This window comes from Astyanax mexicanus, chromosome 6 (genome assembly GCF_023375975.1).
Source record: "Astyanax mexicanus isolate ESR-SI-001 chromosome 6, AstMex3_surface, whole genome shotgun sequence".
Classification (NCBI taxonomy): domain Eukaryota; kingdom Metazoa; phylum Chordata; class Actinopteri; order Characiformes; family Acestrorhamphidae; genus Astyanax; species Astyanax mexicanus.
Window position 1 is genome coordinate 40,249 of NC_064413.1, and position 14,427 is coordinate 54,675.

The window sequence follows — 14,427 nt, forward strand, 5'->3', positions numbered from 1 at the left end:
TGTATTGTGTTGTTGCTGCTGGATGCCTAAATTTCCTTCGGGATAAATAAAGTATCTATCTATCTATCTATCTATCTATCTATCTATCTATCTAGATATTCTTCTTTTTATTATTATTATTATTATTATTATTATTATTATTATTATTATTATAAACAGCAATAACAATAATACTAGCGATAGTTATTGTTTGTGCGGATTTTTGAAACTGCACAGAATCGGCTGGTGATGGATTTGAATCAGTGAATCAGTGAATCGGTTCTGTAAGCGCGTGTGAGGTGTGTGTAGTAGCCGGTGTGTGTGAGAGGGTTTATAGATTAATCCAGTATTAAATTCTGTAATAATTCAGTTCCTGCCCGGTTTATTAAAGCGGTGCGGAGCAGCACTGCAGTGCAGACCGGAGACCCAAAGGTTAGTACGGCTCTTTATTTACTGGGGAGGCGGAGGGATACTTACCTACAGCCCGAAAGCCGCAGCAGCGCTACCCGGCTAAATCCGCCAAATCCGCCACCTAACTCAATAACTCAACCAACTAACTCAACTAACTCAGCTAACAACTAACTCAGTATCTCAACTAACTCAGCTAACAACTAACTCAGTATCTCAACTAACTCAGCTAACAGCTAACTCAATAATTAAACTAACGCTAACTAACTAATGTAACAGCTAACTCAGTAACTCAACTAACGCTAACTAACTCGGCTAACAGCTAACTCAGTAACTCAACTAACGTTAACTTACTCAGCTAACAGCTAACTTAGTAACTCAACGAACGTTAACTTACTCAGCTAACAGCTAACTTAGTACCTCAACTAACGCTAAATTACTTAGCTAATAGCTAATTTAATAACTAACGCTAACTAACTCAGCTAATAGCAAACTCAATAACTAAACCTACGCTAACAAACTCAGTTAACAGCTAGCTCAATAACTCAACTAATGCTACCTAACTCAGCTAACAGCTAACGTTAACTTAGTAACTTAAAATTGTGTGATTTTAGTGTGTTTATGTGATGTGTGTAAGTGTGTGTGTGTGTGTGTGTGTTTAGATGACGGCGCAGGAGGTGCGGTTGTGTGGGCTGCTGCTGCAGGAGCATTTTGGGGAGGTGGTGGAGAAGATGGGGACGGAGCTCCTGAGGAGTGGAGCTCTAAACCTGAGAGCTTTAGCCCATCAGACCAGCACCCCACTCGACCTGGTACTGTACTCTACTATACTCTACTATACTCTACTGTAATGAGAAATATTTTAGTGGGTGTGGTTTGTACACTACAGGACTAAATAATTACACAGATGATGAATTATACAATCTTTCACCAGGAGGAAAACATGGTGACTTATTATTACAGTACCCTCCCCCTGACCAATCACAGCTTTATTACAGAACATGCTAAGCTAAAGGTTTTTTTTTATTTTTTATATAACTTTATTTATAGGTTTTCACTTTTCACAATTTTACAAACAACAACCCAGATCCCACCCACCCAAGGGTACACAGAACACAAACAATACAAAATTAATAATTAAATGAATGATAATAATACCAAAATAGTAACATTAACAACAAAACACAATAATGGTAAAAACAGTGACAGTGATACCAAAACAAAAACAAAAAGGTCTGCTGCCTTGAGGAACACCTTAACATTTAAGCACATTGTATGGATTTATTTCTGAGTGTCATTTTATAATAAGTGCATGCTAAGCTAAAGTTAATCGACTGGACGTAAATTGTTATACTCCAGAACATGTTGTGCGGTGATGGTGTTTGTGCCGGTCTAAATTCAGATTTTTAGCAAAATGAGCCTAGCGTCTCCTGCTATTAACTAAATAAGCACAGCTCAGAGAGCAGAACTGTGTTGGCTGAAGAATTGTATCTGGGGTTTGAGATGATGGCTGTGTGATTTTGCTCCTGTAAGAACTGTAATAACTTATTATTCACTAAGCTCTGGCTCAGATAACCTTATAGCTCCAGTTAATTGTCTGTAGATTTTTGGTTGAACTTTCCCTTTAATGATCTCCTAGGTGAAGAAGTCTCTGTGTGTGCTGGTCCAGCATGGGATGTGTGTGTTTGGACCGGGCCGCCGGGGTCCCGGGGGTCCGGTGGAGTACACGGCTAACTGTGAGCGTATTCTCTACATGCTGCGCTACCCACGATACATCTACACCGCCAAGAGCCTGTACGGAGACACTGGCGAGCTGGTGATCGAGGAGATTCTCCAGAGGGGTCAGATGACCATGAGCTGCACCGTGAGGACCGTCGCCGACCGGCTGACCCACAGCATGGAGGGTAAGTGTGCGGATGTAGGAGTTTCCAATAAAGTGGCCAGAGAGTGGAAGCACAGGGTAGTGGTTTCTTATAATAAAATTAAACAGTGATACAATTCTGTGTGTGTGTGTAGATGGTCAGAGTATGGAATACAGTGAGGTCATCACTGCGTTTACCCGGTTGGTGGAGACCCATTTCCTGCAGCGCTGCCCTCCAGTGGACAGTATGGGAACAGCTGGAAAAGCATCTTCAGGATCATCGGACGCTTCCGCTGTTCCCCAGCCTGCTCGGCCCGAGACTCACCCAGACTGCTATCTAATACCACAGGTCCACCTCACCGGTCAGTATCTAGAACCTGGTTCCTAAAATTGCTCTTAGTCTATACAAAACCTTTGGCTTTACTAATGATGCCGGGGTGCAGCGTGCTGGATTCACTGCCTCCAATTTTGAAAAGGTTGGGGCAGTTTTGGAAAATATAGATTTTAATAAACCACAGTGTTTCTTCCATTTACTTTCTTTTATTTGTCACAATCACTGGCCTGTTGTGTAATGTAATATAAGGCTTGTGTTGTGCACAGTAAATTTGTAAGTGGTGTTAGTAAATTTAGTAATTCTGTATTGTAGAGTTTGTTGGTGATTAAGTTGTGTAAAGTCATCTCTTGTGGTTTTATTGTTTTTTGTTAAATGACGGTTTTTGATCCAGTGCTGTTTCCACACGGTCCGGACTTTTTCTGATTTGGGGATGTAGATTACAGTTCAGTTGCCTGTCAGCCACCTCTCTCTCTCTCTTTCTCTCTCTTTCTCTCTCTCACTTGCTCTCTCTCTCTTTCACTCTCTCACTCACTTTCACTCTCTCTTTGTGTACTAAACAATTAATCTCAATAAGATGTTTCCTCAGATTTCAGTTGTTACAGTTTTGGGTCTCATAAATAGTTCTGGGGAAAAGATTGTTAAAGGACTTTATGCAACACTGAAGAGATTATTTAGGGGCAATTCTCTACTTAAGGGAGGATTTAAGGGTTAATAATGATTTCCATTAAGAAAACTCTTAGATAACACTTTTTTCTGCTGCACACTGAACTCTAAGGTGTTTTTAAGGGGAATCTTAAGAGAAATAATTTACTTGAGTTGTTTTATGCAACCAGGCATCGGAATCCTGTGCAGCCTTTAAATCTCACAATTATCAAATACAATAGTAGCAGTCATTAATGACGTAATGCTACTTCCCAAAAATTACCTGACACATCATAACAACCACCTGGAAAATGCAGCAGCAGCTCGACAAGAGGCGGAGTCTGACTTCACATGTATCCGAGGAAGCATGTGTTAGTCTTCACCCTCCTGGTGTGTTAGAGCATCACTAGTGATAGGGGGAGTCCTAATCAGTGGGTTGGGTAATTGGCCGTGTAAATTGGGGAGAAAATGGAAAAAAATAGAAATAAAATTATAAAAAAAAAAAAAAGAAAGGGATACCATAATGACCACAGAGAAACACACATGCAACCAGTATTACAACAGTATTGCAATTATCTAGCAGCACCATAGCAACCATGTGAAATACCACAGCAACCAGCAAGCAAAAAACTGAATTATCATTCCTAATCCCACAACCCAGTAATCTGAGTGTGTAAAAGTGTGTTTGTGTCTCTCAGGTCGGGGGAAACGACGGCGGTCGAATGAAGACGGAGAGGCAGAAGAAATAAATGCAAAAAAACCCAGACTGGAGAATGAGGTGAACTCTACACACACCACACATGTGCTCTGCACACACCACACCTGTGCTCTGCACACACCACACCTGTGCACACCTGTGCTCTGCACACACCACACATGTGCTCTACACACACCACACCTGTGCACACCTGTGCTCTGCACACACCACACCTGTGCACACCTGTGCTCTGCACACACCACACCTGTGCACACCTGTGCTCTGCACACACCACACCTGTGCACACCTGTGCTCTGCACACACCACACCTGTGCACACCTGTGCTCTGCACACACCACACCTGTGCTCTGCACACACCACACCTGTGCTCTGCACACACCACACCTGTGCTCTGCACACACCACACCTGTGCTCTAGACACACACCACACCTGTGCACACCTCTGCTCTGCACACACCCACACCTCTGCTCTGCACACACCACACCTGTGCTCTGCACACACCACACATGTGCTCTACACACACCACACCTGTGCACACCTGTGCTCTGCACACACCACACCTGTGCACACCTGTGCTCTGCACACACCCACACCTCTGCTCTGCACACACCACACCTGTGCTCTGCACACACCACACCTGTGCTCTAGACACACACCACACCTGTGCACACCTGTGCTATGCACAAACCACACCTGTATACACAGTTTAAAAAATAACACTTCTGTCTGAAGCCACACATTTCTCTTGTGAGTAATATTACTAAATCATGTGACTCTCAGGTGTGTTTTTTTGTCCAGGTGTTTCCTCAGTCCTCAGTTTCAGATTTGGGTTTTATCTGTTCAGACTGTGCTTTTATAGTAAATGGAGGAACCAGTAACGTTAAACCCAGAGAGCTGTGAGAGTTTATGTGGGGAAAGAGCCATTAAAGCACAGCCAGAACAACAGTTTGGAATGTGCTGAAGGAGAAAGTCGTCACTGGTGTACTGAATATACTAAATAACAGAAAACCACAGAACCTAATGACCGACTCTCTCTCTCTCTCTCTCTCTCTCTCTCTCTCTCTCTGTCTACAGGTGTGTGGTGATGAGGGGATTTTCTGGCAGGTGAATTTTGAGAGGTTTCATCTGCATTTTAGACATCAGTCCATCATCAGTGCTGTGGCCTCCAAACTGGACCCGGTACAGTCCATCTGTCTAAACACACACACACACATAGTGTTGCACACACATACAGTGTACAGTTGTGTAGGGCCTGATCAGGTGTTTAAACTCAATGTTTCTCCTCCAGACGAGCAGTGAGATCGTGAGGACCATGCTGAGACTGAGTGAAGTTACCACACCAGCTAACACTGCACACACACAGGCCCTTTCAGCCAACGAGGTAACACACACACACCCACCCACACCCACACACACTGCTGCTCTTATTAAACACCTGTGGAGACAAAAACATTTAGGAACACCTGAGTTCACTGATTGGTGAATGGGTGAATACTTTTGGCAGTAAAGTTTATAACTATATTAACCTCAATCATACACACTGTCTATAAACACACTAATTCTATGATTCATTTTCTTTTTCTGTCAGATATTTAGAGCTCTTCCTGTCAGCTACAACATCAGCAGACCCATTCTGGACCAGTATCTCACTCTACTGGTGGACGATCCGGTAAAAACACACCCAGATTAGAATTTTTCATTCTAATTAAATATTATAATATTCTCTTTTCTTTAAACAAATACATTTATTATTTTTGTATTTCACTGGTGTCTGTGGTTCTCCAGTCTTCTAGTAAAAACAGAACAATAAAAAAGCTGAACATTTCTCAGACGTTACTCTGTTCCTGTTTGTGTTTCAGATGGAGTTCGTCAGTAAGACGGGAGACAGTGGAGGAGGAATGTATGTCGTCAGTATCCTTTACAGCACTACACTCAACTAATAAAAAAAAGTCAATATCTATTGACTGTATATGTTGTATATATGTTATATGTATATGTTAAAATAGTCTAATTATATAAAACTGTCACAAAGAAGGAAAAAAGTTTCAAATGTTTTCATTTTTAATAATGACAAAAAAAGATTTATTTTATCTTATTATTTTATTAAAGCAGCGTATACTTCTTTTTCTTCCATAGATTTATGTACTTGATGCATTACTGCCACTTACTGGATATAAAAAAGAAGCAAAGCATTTAAGTGATAGGATTGTAAATATAAAATCTCTAAAGATCGTTTCATTTTTTAAGCCAAACAATAAACCAACACACGCTCAGTTATCTCAGGATAACTACAGTAAACGCAGAGAAATGAGATTTGATTGTAATCCTGTGAGTCTATTGGATGGTGGGTCAAACCCAAACCTTTAAACCAGGAACCCGAACTGAATTCCTGTAGTCGTGAAACTTATCTCATGATTATTTATGTAATCCAATTCTCCATTTATCATTATTGATTTGTTATACTATTATTTATTAATAATTTATATATGGAGCTTTATAGAACCTGCATACACTTCCTGTAGTGTATTGCAGTCTGTGAGAATGAGCGTGTGGATTGTATATAGAGTGTTATTATAAAATAAGTGCTGTAATATTAGAACTCCTTGACTGAATGTTCAGATCTGCACAGAGCACTAGCTAACCTGGCCAGAGTTACACTGGAGTCTGTGGTCCAGGAGAGGTCAGTTTGGTTAAAGGTCACTTATATCTGTATGGTTTGTGTATGAAACGGTTCCGGTATGAATCTAAATGTGTGGTTCCGGTATGAATCGGCAGGTTCGGCTCGCGGTCGGCGCGGATCTTCCGGCTGCTGTTGAGAAAGAGACACCTGGAGCAGAAGCAGGTGGAGGATTTTGCGATGATTCCGGCGAAGGAGGCTAAAGATATGCTGTACACCCTGCTCTCCCAAAACCTCGTCCAGCTGCAGGTAAAAAACCCAAATCTACCAAAACACCAACATTCGACTCCAAGGCTCAGAAAAAGAAAGATTTTTATTATTTAAAGAGTTTGAGAAATCTGTTCTGTTTTTACAGGAAATCCCCAAAACCCCCGACTTCGCCCCGTCCCGCACCTTCTACCTCTACACCGTCAACCAGCTGCCCACTGCCCGCCTACTGCTGCACAACTGCTACAAGGTACACACACACACACACACTACCAACACTCACCACACACACTATATCCAGCGAGTTTGGATATCCACAGTGGTTCTATTCATTACTTTATTTGTGAAGGTGATGTGTTGTGTAGATGTTTGTGTAAATTTTTGTGTTTTTTGATGGATTTGTTTCGATTTGGTTGAGAGCGAATTCCAAGAGATTTTGCATATCGTTTTAATCGTTTATCGTTAATAATTTGTTCTGCACTGCTGCTGTGTTAAATCTCACCTCGATTTATACCGTGTGTGTTTGTGTGCGCTTGTGTGTGTTACACAGGCCGTGGGTAACCTGATTGAGAGGAGGCTGTTTGAGACCAAAGAAAACAGGTGAGTCCCAGAAGCTTTTATGTACGTGGTTGTGCCGTGTGCGGTGACGCGGTTGTGCCGTGTGCGGTGACGCGGTTGTGCCGTGTGCAGTGACGCGGTTGTGCCGTGTGTAGTGACGCGGTTGTGCCGTGTGCGGTGACGCCGTTGTGCCGTGTGCAGTGACGCGGTTGTGCAGTGACGCGGTTGTGCCGTGTGCGGTGACGCTGTTGTGCCATGTGCGGTGACGCGGTTGTGCCGTGTGTTGCTGTGCCGCAGGCGTCTGTTGGAGAAGTCTCAGCGGATCGAGGCGATCCTGGCGTCGCTGCAGGGCGGCGGGGCGGACGCGGCTCAGCTGAGTGACGTGGAGGAGATGATCACCGCGCCGGAGAGACAGCAGCTGGAGGCTCTCCGCCACCACATCAACAAGTAGCCACCACCCACTCCTGTCATTTTTTGCAGTTATTTCCAATTTTAGTATTTAGATATTTATATAAATAAATATAAATTTATAAATAACTAATGATATACTAATGAATTTTATATTTACAAAATTTCTAAATAACAAAAAATAGCCCCCTGAAATTTGAAATTCCTATAAAATAGCTGTAAATGTACTCAATTTTAATTCCTTAAAAATGTAATTTCTCTAAAATAAATATGTAATAAAATCTTATCATAAACTAAGTCTTTATTTAATGCTGTTTGAACAGGTTGGACTCCAGTGAAAACCAGGTGGACGAGACCATCTTCCTCCTGGAGTCTTACATTAACTCCACCCAGTCCTCACACTGAACTGTGTGTGTGTGTATGTGTGTGTGTGTGTGTGTGTGTGTGTGTGTGTGTGTGTGTTTGCGCGTTTGTAAGGGAATAATTTGTGAATAATTTGCTTTGTATTTTTGCTATACTTAAATGTATTAAAGCTATAATTATTGATTATAAAAAGAACATCACAGTTGTGTTTTATTTTATTTTACTGCTAGAAAAAGAAAGAAGCAGTGCACTAGTGATAAACTCTGTGCACTAGTGATAAACTCTGTGCACTAGTGATAAACTCTGTGTTGTTTTGTGTTTGTAAATTAATGGATAAATAAAAAAAATCTAACAAGTTTCACTCACGTCTAAATCTGGTAATTTAAACCAAATAAAATATGAACAAACCAGTTCAGCAGTGTGAACAGCGGGTCTAATCCTCACCTGCCTAATTAAATATACAGTGACATGCCACATGTCATGGGACTGTCTAATGATTTTTGGCATGTCTCCTACTCCCATAATTCCCCTGCACCTGCTATCACCCCTGACAGAGTACAGTAGGTCATGCTGTTTTTCCATCAGCAGCCAGAGTCCGAGAGAGAGAGAGAGAGAGAGAGAGAGAGAGTACAGTAGATCACTCTCATTGTGATGCTGGTCAGTTCAGGCATCTGTTAGCTGATGTATCAGAGCTGGGCATCGAGCGTTTTCCTCTGAGTGCACTGTGATGCTGCCTAGAGATGCTGCTCTGATTGGTGCTAGTTGGGAAGAAGGCGGAGTCTGACTTCACATGTATTGGGGGAGGTGTGTGCTCGTCCTTATTCTTCTAGTGTCGGAAGCGTTAGTGAAAGGACAGTTAGATCATATAACTGGGTTTTGTGTAATTGACATTTAATTAAAAAAGAAATTATGAAGAAAAATAAAACCAGTCTAGAACATCTGAAACAGCTCTTGATATGTGAGGAATGATTTATAAAACTTTATTAATGTTACAAAACGATTTACAAACCGTAAAAAAAAGACAACAGGATCTGATCAGAGATAAATAAAGTTGATTGATGTGAATTTTAAGTTTACTGGATATGAACTTATGAATAGTGCATATCAGAGTCTCTATTCCCTCCTCATCTTCCTCCTCCTCCTCCTCCTCATTGTGGAGTAAATACGGCGGGACGATGGCGGTGCCGCTGCTGCAGCAGGGTGGTTAATGGCGGTCGGAAACCCGGCGGAGTCCCGAACACGACCGGCTCTATTCACCACCGCTCTCTCTCCTATCACACTCCCACTGTTCTCTGGAAGAGTCCAGCTGAGGGAGGAGCTTTGCTCCCAGAGGAAGACGAGGAGGAGTTAGGAGGTTCTAGCTCGGCTCTCCACAGAAGAACCGTCAACCCCGGTGGGGAATTTCAGTCCTCATGGTTCTCATCCTGGTCTGTCCTCTGCTTCCTTGTAAAGAAGCCCAGCTGAGGAATAACCAAAATACAGCTTCATTAGTTTCATAGGTTTTAAAATAATTGTAATCATTTCCATACCGAATAGCCCCACCCACTTACTGTAATTCCCCATCACTACTAACACTACTGACACCAGGAGGGTGAGCACGAGAGCACGCCTCCTCCAATAAATGCAGCAGCATGACCTACTGTACTCTCTCTCTCTCAGACTCCGGCTGCTGATGGAGAAGCAGCATGATCCAGTATTAAACCAGTGACTCAGATCTTAGTAACAGAGCTGTAATCCACTTAATCACTAAAAAAAATGACCATCTAAACATTGACCTGATTTTACCCAGAATCACTGCCAGTACTGAAGAACCACTGAAGAACCAGCTGGTCAGGGTTAGTTTAAAGTTCATACCTTCCACAAGATAAAGATGATGAGGGCGAGTAGAAGCAGGCCTCCGATGATGCTGCCAATCAGGATCCAGAGAGAGATGGGAATGGATCGACCCTTCAGCACCTCCAGCACCGTCTGCAAGCAGAGCACCCGTCACTCACACACACACACACCTAACACCGGCTGCTCCTACCCAACACCTACTGTAGCTTTCAGCTGAAACAGCTCACTGAAAAGTCAAATTACACAATTGACCTCTGATCCCGGATTCAGGGGATCAGTCAGGTTGTGTTTAATACCTGAGCTTCTTTAGTTCACAACCCTGAGCTTAGAATCCAAGATGGCCGCCCTGCACATCAGCAGCAGTAAAGAAGTACTAAACGGTTTATCGCGTCTATTAGTGTCTCATTAAATCAGTCCTGGCTGTACTGTACTGCTGTTATCTGTGGAGATAATTCCATGCTGTTAACATGTATTAAATACTGTTCAATGTGCTGTTATTAACTGTACGTGCAGCGTTCGTGGTGCGGTTCTAGTGGTGTTCGTGGTACGGTGCACTGGGCCCTTTAAAGGGCTGGATTTAGACCGGTATCACTGAGATCAGTCATTTTCTCTCACCTCCCTCCAGAGGGCAGCACTGCCCAGCGTGATCAGACTGGACTCCCTCGCAGACAACTGATACCATCCCACGATCATCACAGCTTTAAACTTAGCCTGAGACACACACACACACACACACACTTTATATTCTTTATAATGCTTTATATTCATCACAGTTTATTAACATTTGTTTTAAGCAATACAAATATATCACTAATAGTGTATCAGGTTTTAGCCAATACACAGCTGTTTATCAACCAAACACACATACAGTCAACATCATTGTCAACATCACATTTGTGTTTGTTTATGTTTAAGTTTGTTTATATTGGTGTTTGTGTACCTGTCTGAAGAAGTTGTCGTGGACTCTTCTGGTAATGCGGATAAACGCCGTCTGTCCTTTCAGGAGCTGCTGAATTTCACACACAACCTCCATACACCAGGCTGTGCTGCAGTTCTACACACACACAATACATTTCAAACACGTCTGAAAAACTGATAAACATTAAATCAACTAGACAGATATTATTTAGGGTATTGTGTGTGTGGTGCAATATTTATCTGTGCAATCATAACAAATAATTAATCAACCGAACAGCCAACTCACTAATCACTAATCGCTGCTCCTAAAGTTTTATTTTATAGACTATGCTTCATCACTGTGTTACGATTTCTGCTAGAGCAACAGCTCTGTGGGACTGTCTAAAGGACCTGTTTGAGAACCAATGTGTGTTGGATTGTCTCTGTGCAGGATGGAGGAGGTTTTTACCAGTATCTCGTTCTTCTTCATGTCCTCAGGGTGAAGCGGACGCACGTCCCTCTGAGCAGCTTTCAGCTCTGCCAGATCATTCCTGATACTGCAGCTTACACCCGACGCCTGCACACACACACGCACACACACACTAGAACCTCATACTGGATATTATTGTTATTAGACCTTCATACTGGAGTAAGAGAGTGCAAGTAGACTCACGTTGTGGGAGAAAGCTTCCACCACAGAGGAGAAGACTCTGTCTCCTGAAGCTACAGCAGGTAAACTCACACTCAGCTCCAGATTATTCACCACGTAACAGCCCAGATTCTGAACCTGCACACACACACACACCCTTACCTCTCAGCGTTACATAATGTATTGTAATTTTCATTCCTTATGTGTTTATTGATAGCTGTGAAGTTTTACTGCACCCTAAAATGTGTGTAGAACTCTGGTCCCGTCCCCTCCGACAAGGTTCTGGTGGGATGGACCTCATACCGGTTCAGATTGGAGTCACTGTACAGAACCAAGCAAAGTCCATGTTTACAAAGAATCCATGTAAACAAATTAAACCATGAACACTATATTTATCCAGATCACTGAACTGTTCCTGAATCTCCTCCGTCTCCACAGGTGTTTAATAAAAGCAGCAGCTCGTCCTGCAGACGCTTCTATAAACGGGTCTCTCTCAGAAGCTCAGTGAACTCCAGCACTGTGGTAAAGTGATAGGAAGCAGCACCTGTTCAACAAGTCCAGTCGTGAAATTTCACTACTCCATATTCATTTAATTAATGGAATATTACTAAATATTCCACAGCCAACTGTCAGTGCTCTGCTGAGGAATCTGGGTTTGGTGGTTGTCATAACCAGTAACTGTGTAGATCAATAATATTCTCCTTGTCTATGTAAAGCTGAGGTTTATTAGACGGAATTATAAAATTAAACTGAAATCACAGACTAATATCTGGATGATGTTTTATAAGATGTTGGTGATGTTTAATAAAAGGAGGTAAAGGTTTTATAGGTTTTAGATTTTGTTGAAGTAATACATCACTTTCATTTTCTGTTAAAATGGTTCTTTTTTTCCTACTTTTGTTTTTTATTATTTTCATTAATAGCTTTAAAAGTTTGTGGAAAGCCATCCAGAACAGTTCTAGCTGGATCTGTTCTAGCTGTAAAAGATGGAACCACAGCATATTAATTCTATGGATTAAGAATGATAAGTGTGTGTGGAGACAGAAAAGTGATTTTTTTTTATACTTTTAGTTATAAATCTCTGACATAAAGAAGCTTCTCCTGATGGAGGAGAAGAAATCTCACCTTGTGATGAAGAGATCCGGCTCATACTGAACTACAGTCTGTAACTGAACTGTGTTATCAGACAGAGTGCTCTCCCGCTCAACACTGTCACTGTAACACACACACACACACACTTGTTAATGTATGTACAGTTTGATGTCAATATATGTTAAGTTGCTGGAAAATCTGCTGCAGTTTCTGCTGTGAGCTGAAATGAGCTGCAGGAAGTTAAACAGAACTCAATAAAACTGTTTTCTCTCTTCCAGCGATTTATTAAAGTATGTCTTACTGTAAAACACAGTGTATTTATGATTGGGTTAAAAAACTTAATTCACTTCATTCAGTGCTTCAAATACTATGAATTGCAAAAACAGTAAATAATGTTATTTTAGCAATAAAATTAAATTTGACAATATATATATTGTATATATGTATATTAGGTTTATATTAGTGTTTGTGTGTGTGTGTGTGTGATTACCTTGCTGCCACTAGCTTCATCTGGACTTTACTGACAAGTGATGTGCAACTAAACTCAAACTCCAGCATAAAATTAACCTGAAAAAGAAAGAGAGAATTTTGTAACGACTACGACAAATAAATCCTCCAGACCAGTGAGAGCTAAATAATCGCCCATTTAAACTGGAAGAACCACCACACCCACCGCGCCAACCACACCCACCACACCCACCGCACCAACCGCACCCACCACACCCACCGCGCCAACCACACCCACCACACCCACCGCGCCAACCACACCCACCACACCCACCGCACCCACCGCGCCAACCACACCAACCACACCCACCGCACCCACCACACCCACCGCGCCAACCACACCCACCACACCCACCGCACCAACCGCACCCACCACACCCACCGCGCCAACCACACCCACCACACCCACCGCGCCAACCACACCCACCACACCCACCGCACCAACCACACCCACCGCACCAACCACACCCACCGCACCGACCACACCCACCGCGCCAACCACACCCACCACACCCACCGCACCCACCACACCCACCACACCAACCGCACCCACCACACCCACCGCGCCAACCACACCCACCACACCCACCGCGCCAACCACACCCACCACACCCACCGCACCAACCACACCCACCGCACCAACCACACCCACCGCACCGACCACACCCACCGCGCCAACCACACCCACCACACCCACCGCACCCACCACACCCACCACACCAACCGCACCCACCACACCCACCGCGCCAACCACACCCACCACACCCACCGCGCCAACCACACCCACCACACCCACCGCACCAACCACACCCACCGCACCAACCACACCCACCACACCCACCACACCCACCGCACCAACCGCACCCACCACACCCACCGCGCCAACCACACCCACCACACCCACCGCGCCAACCACACCCACCACACCCACCGCACCAACCACACCCACCGCACCAACCACACCCACCGCACCGACCACACCCACCGCGCCAACCACACCCACCACACCCACCGCACCCACCACACCCACCGCACCAACCGCACCCACCACACCCACCGCGCCAACCACACCCACCGCACCCACCGCGCCAACCACACCCACCACACCCACCGCACCCACCGCACCAACCACACCCACCGTACCGACCACACCCACCGCGCCAACCACACCCACCACACCCACCGCACCCACCACACCCACCGCACCAACCGCACCCACCACACCCACCGCGCCAACCACACCCACCGCGCCAACCACACCCACCACACCCACCGCGCCAACCACACCCACCG

General features: G+C 43.9%; 2 protein-coding genes across 8 annotated transcripts in view; one reads left to right on the forward strand and one right to left on the reverse strand.

Annotated features, from left to right (window-relative positions):
- Positions 1–251: 251 nt before the first annotated feature.
- polr3c (polymerase (RNA) III (DNA directed) polypeptide C) lies at positions 252–8,514 on the forward strand. 2 transcript variants are annotated; one of them, XM_049480621.1, is made up of 16 exons: positions 252–411; positions 1,050–1,196; positions 2,024–2,288; positions 2,401–2,607; positions 3,920–3,999; positions 5,015–5,119; positions 5,229–5,321; positions 5,529–5,609; positions 5,800–5,851; positions 6,560–6,620; positions 6,716–6,866; positions 6,973–7,074; positions 7,375–7,424; positions 7,680–7,829; positions 8,114–8,197; positions 8,228–8,514. In XM_049480621.1, the coding sequence occupies exons 2-15, from the start codon at positions 1,050–1,052 to the stop codon at positions 8,193–8,195; spliced, it is 1,626 nt and encodes a 541-aa protein (XP_049336578.1). In that variant the 5' UTR covers positions 252–411; the 3' UTR covers positions 8,196–8,197; positions 8,228–8,514. The 2 variants fall into 2 exon arrangements, with proteins under 2 accessions (XP_049336578.1, XP_022519255.1); XM_022663534.2 differs by having other exon boundaries at positions 8,114–8,514.
- Positions 8,515–9,110: 596 nt separating this feature from the next.
- Positions 9,111–14,427, reverse strand: part of itga10 (integrin, alpha 10) — a 44,961-nt gene continuing 39,644 nt past the window's right edge. For 4 of the 6 annotated variants that reach the window (XM_049480481.1, XM_049480479.1, XM_049480480.1 and 1 more), the window contains 9 exons: positions 13,118–13,194; positions 12,661–12,750; positions 11,772–11,856; positions 11,560–11,673; positions 11,356–11,463; positions 10,930–11,043; positions 10,605–10,700; positions 10,008–10,121; positions 9,111–9,613 (listed from right to left, as the gene is read on the reverse strand). In XM_049480481.1, the coding sequence (XP_049336438.1) occupies positions 9,557–9,613; positions 10,008–10,121; positions 10,605–10,700; positions 10,930–11,043; positions 11,356–11,463; positions 11,560–11,673; positions 11,772–11,856; positions 12,661–12,750; positions 13,118–13,194 (855 nt within the window). In that variant the 3' untranslated portion in view covers positions 9,111–9,556. Of the gene's footprint in view, positions 9,614–10,007; positions 10,122–10,604; positions 10,701–10,929; positions 11,044–11,355; positions 11,464–11,559; positions 11,674–11,771; positions 11,857–11,945; positions 12,080–12,660; positions 12,751–13,117; positions 13,195–14,427 lie in introns of those variants that run through there. The other 2 variants (XR_007439559.1, XR_007439558.1) reach the window with 2 other exon arrangements.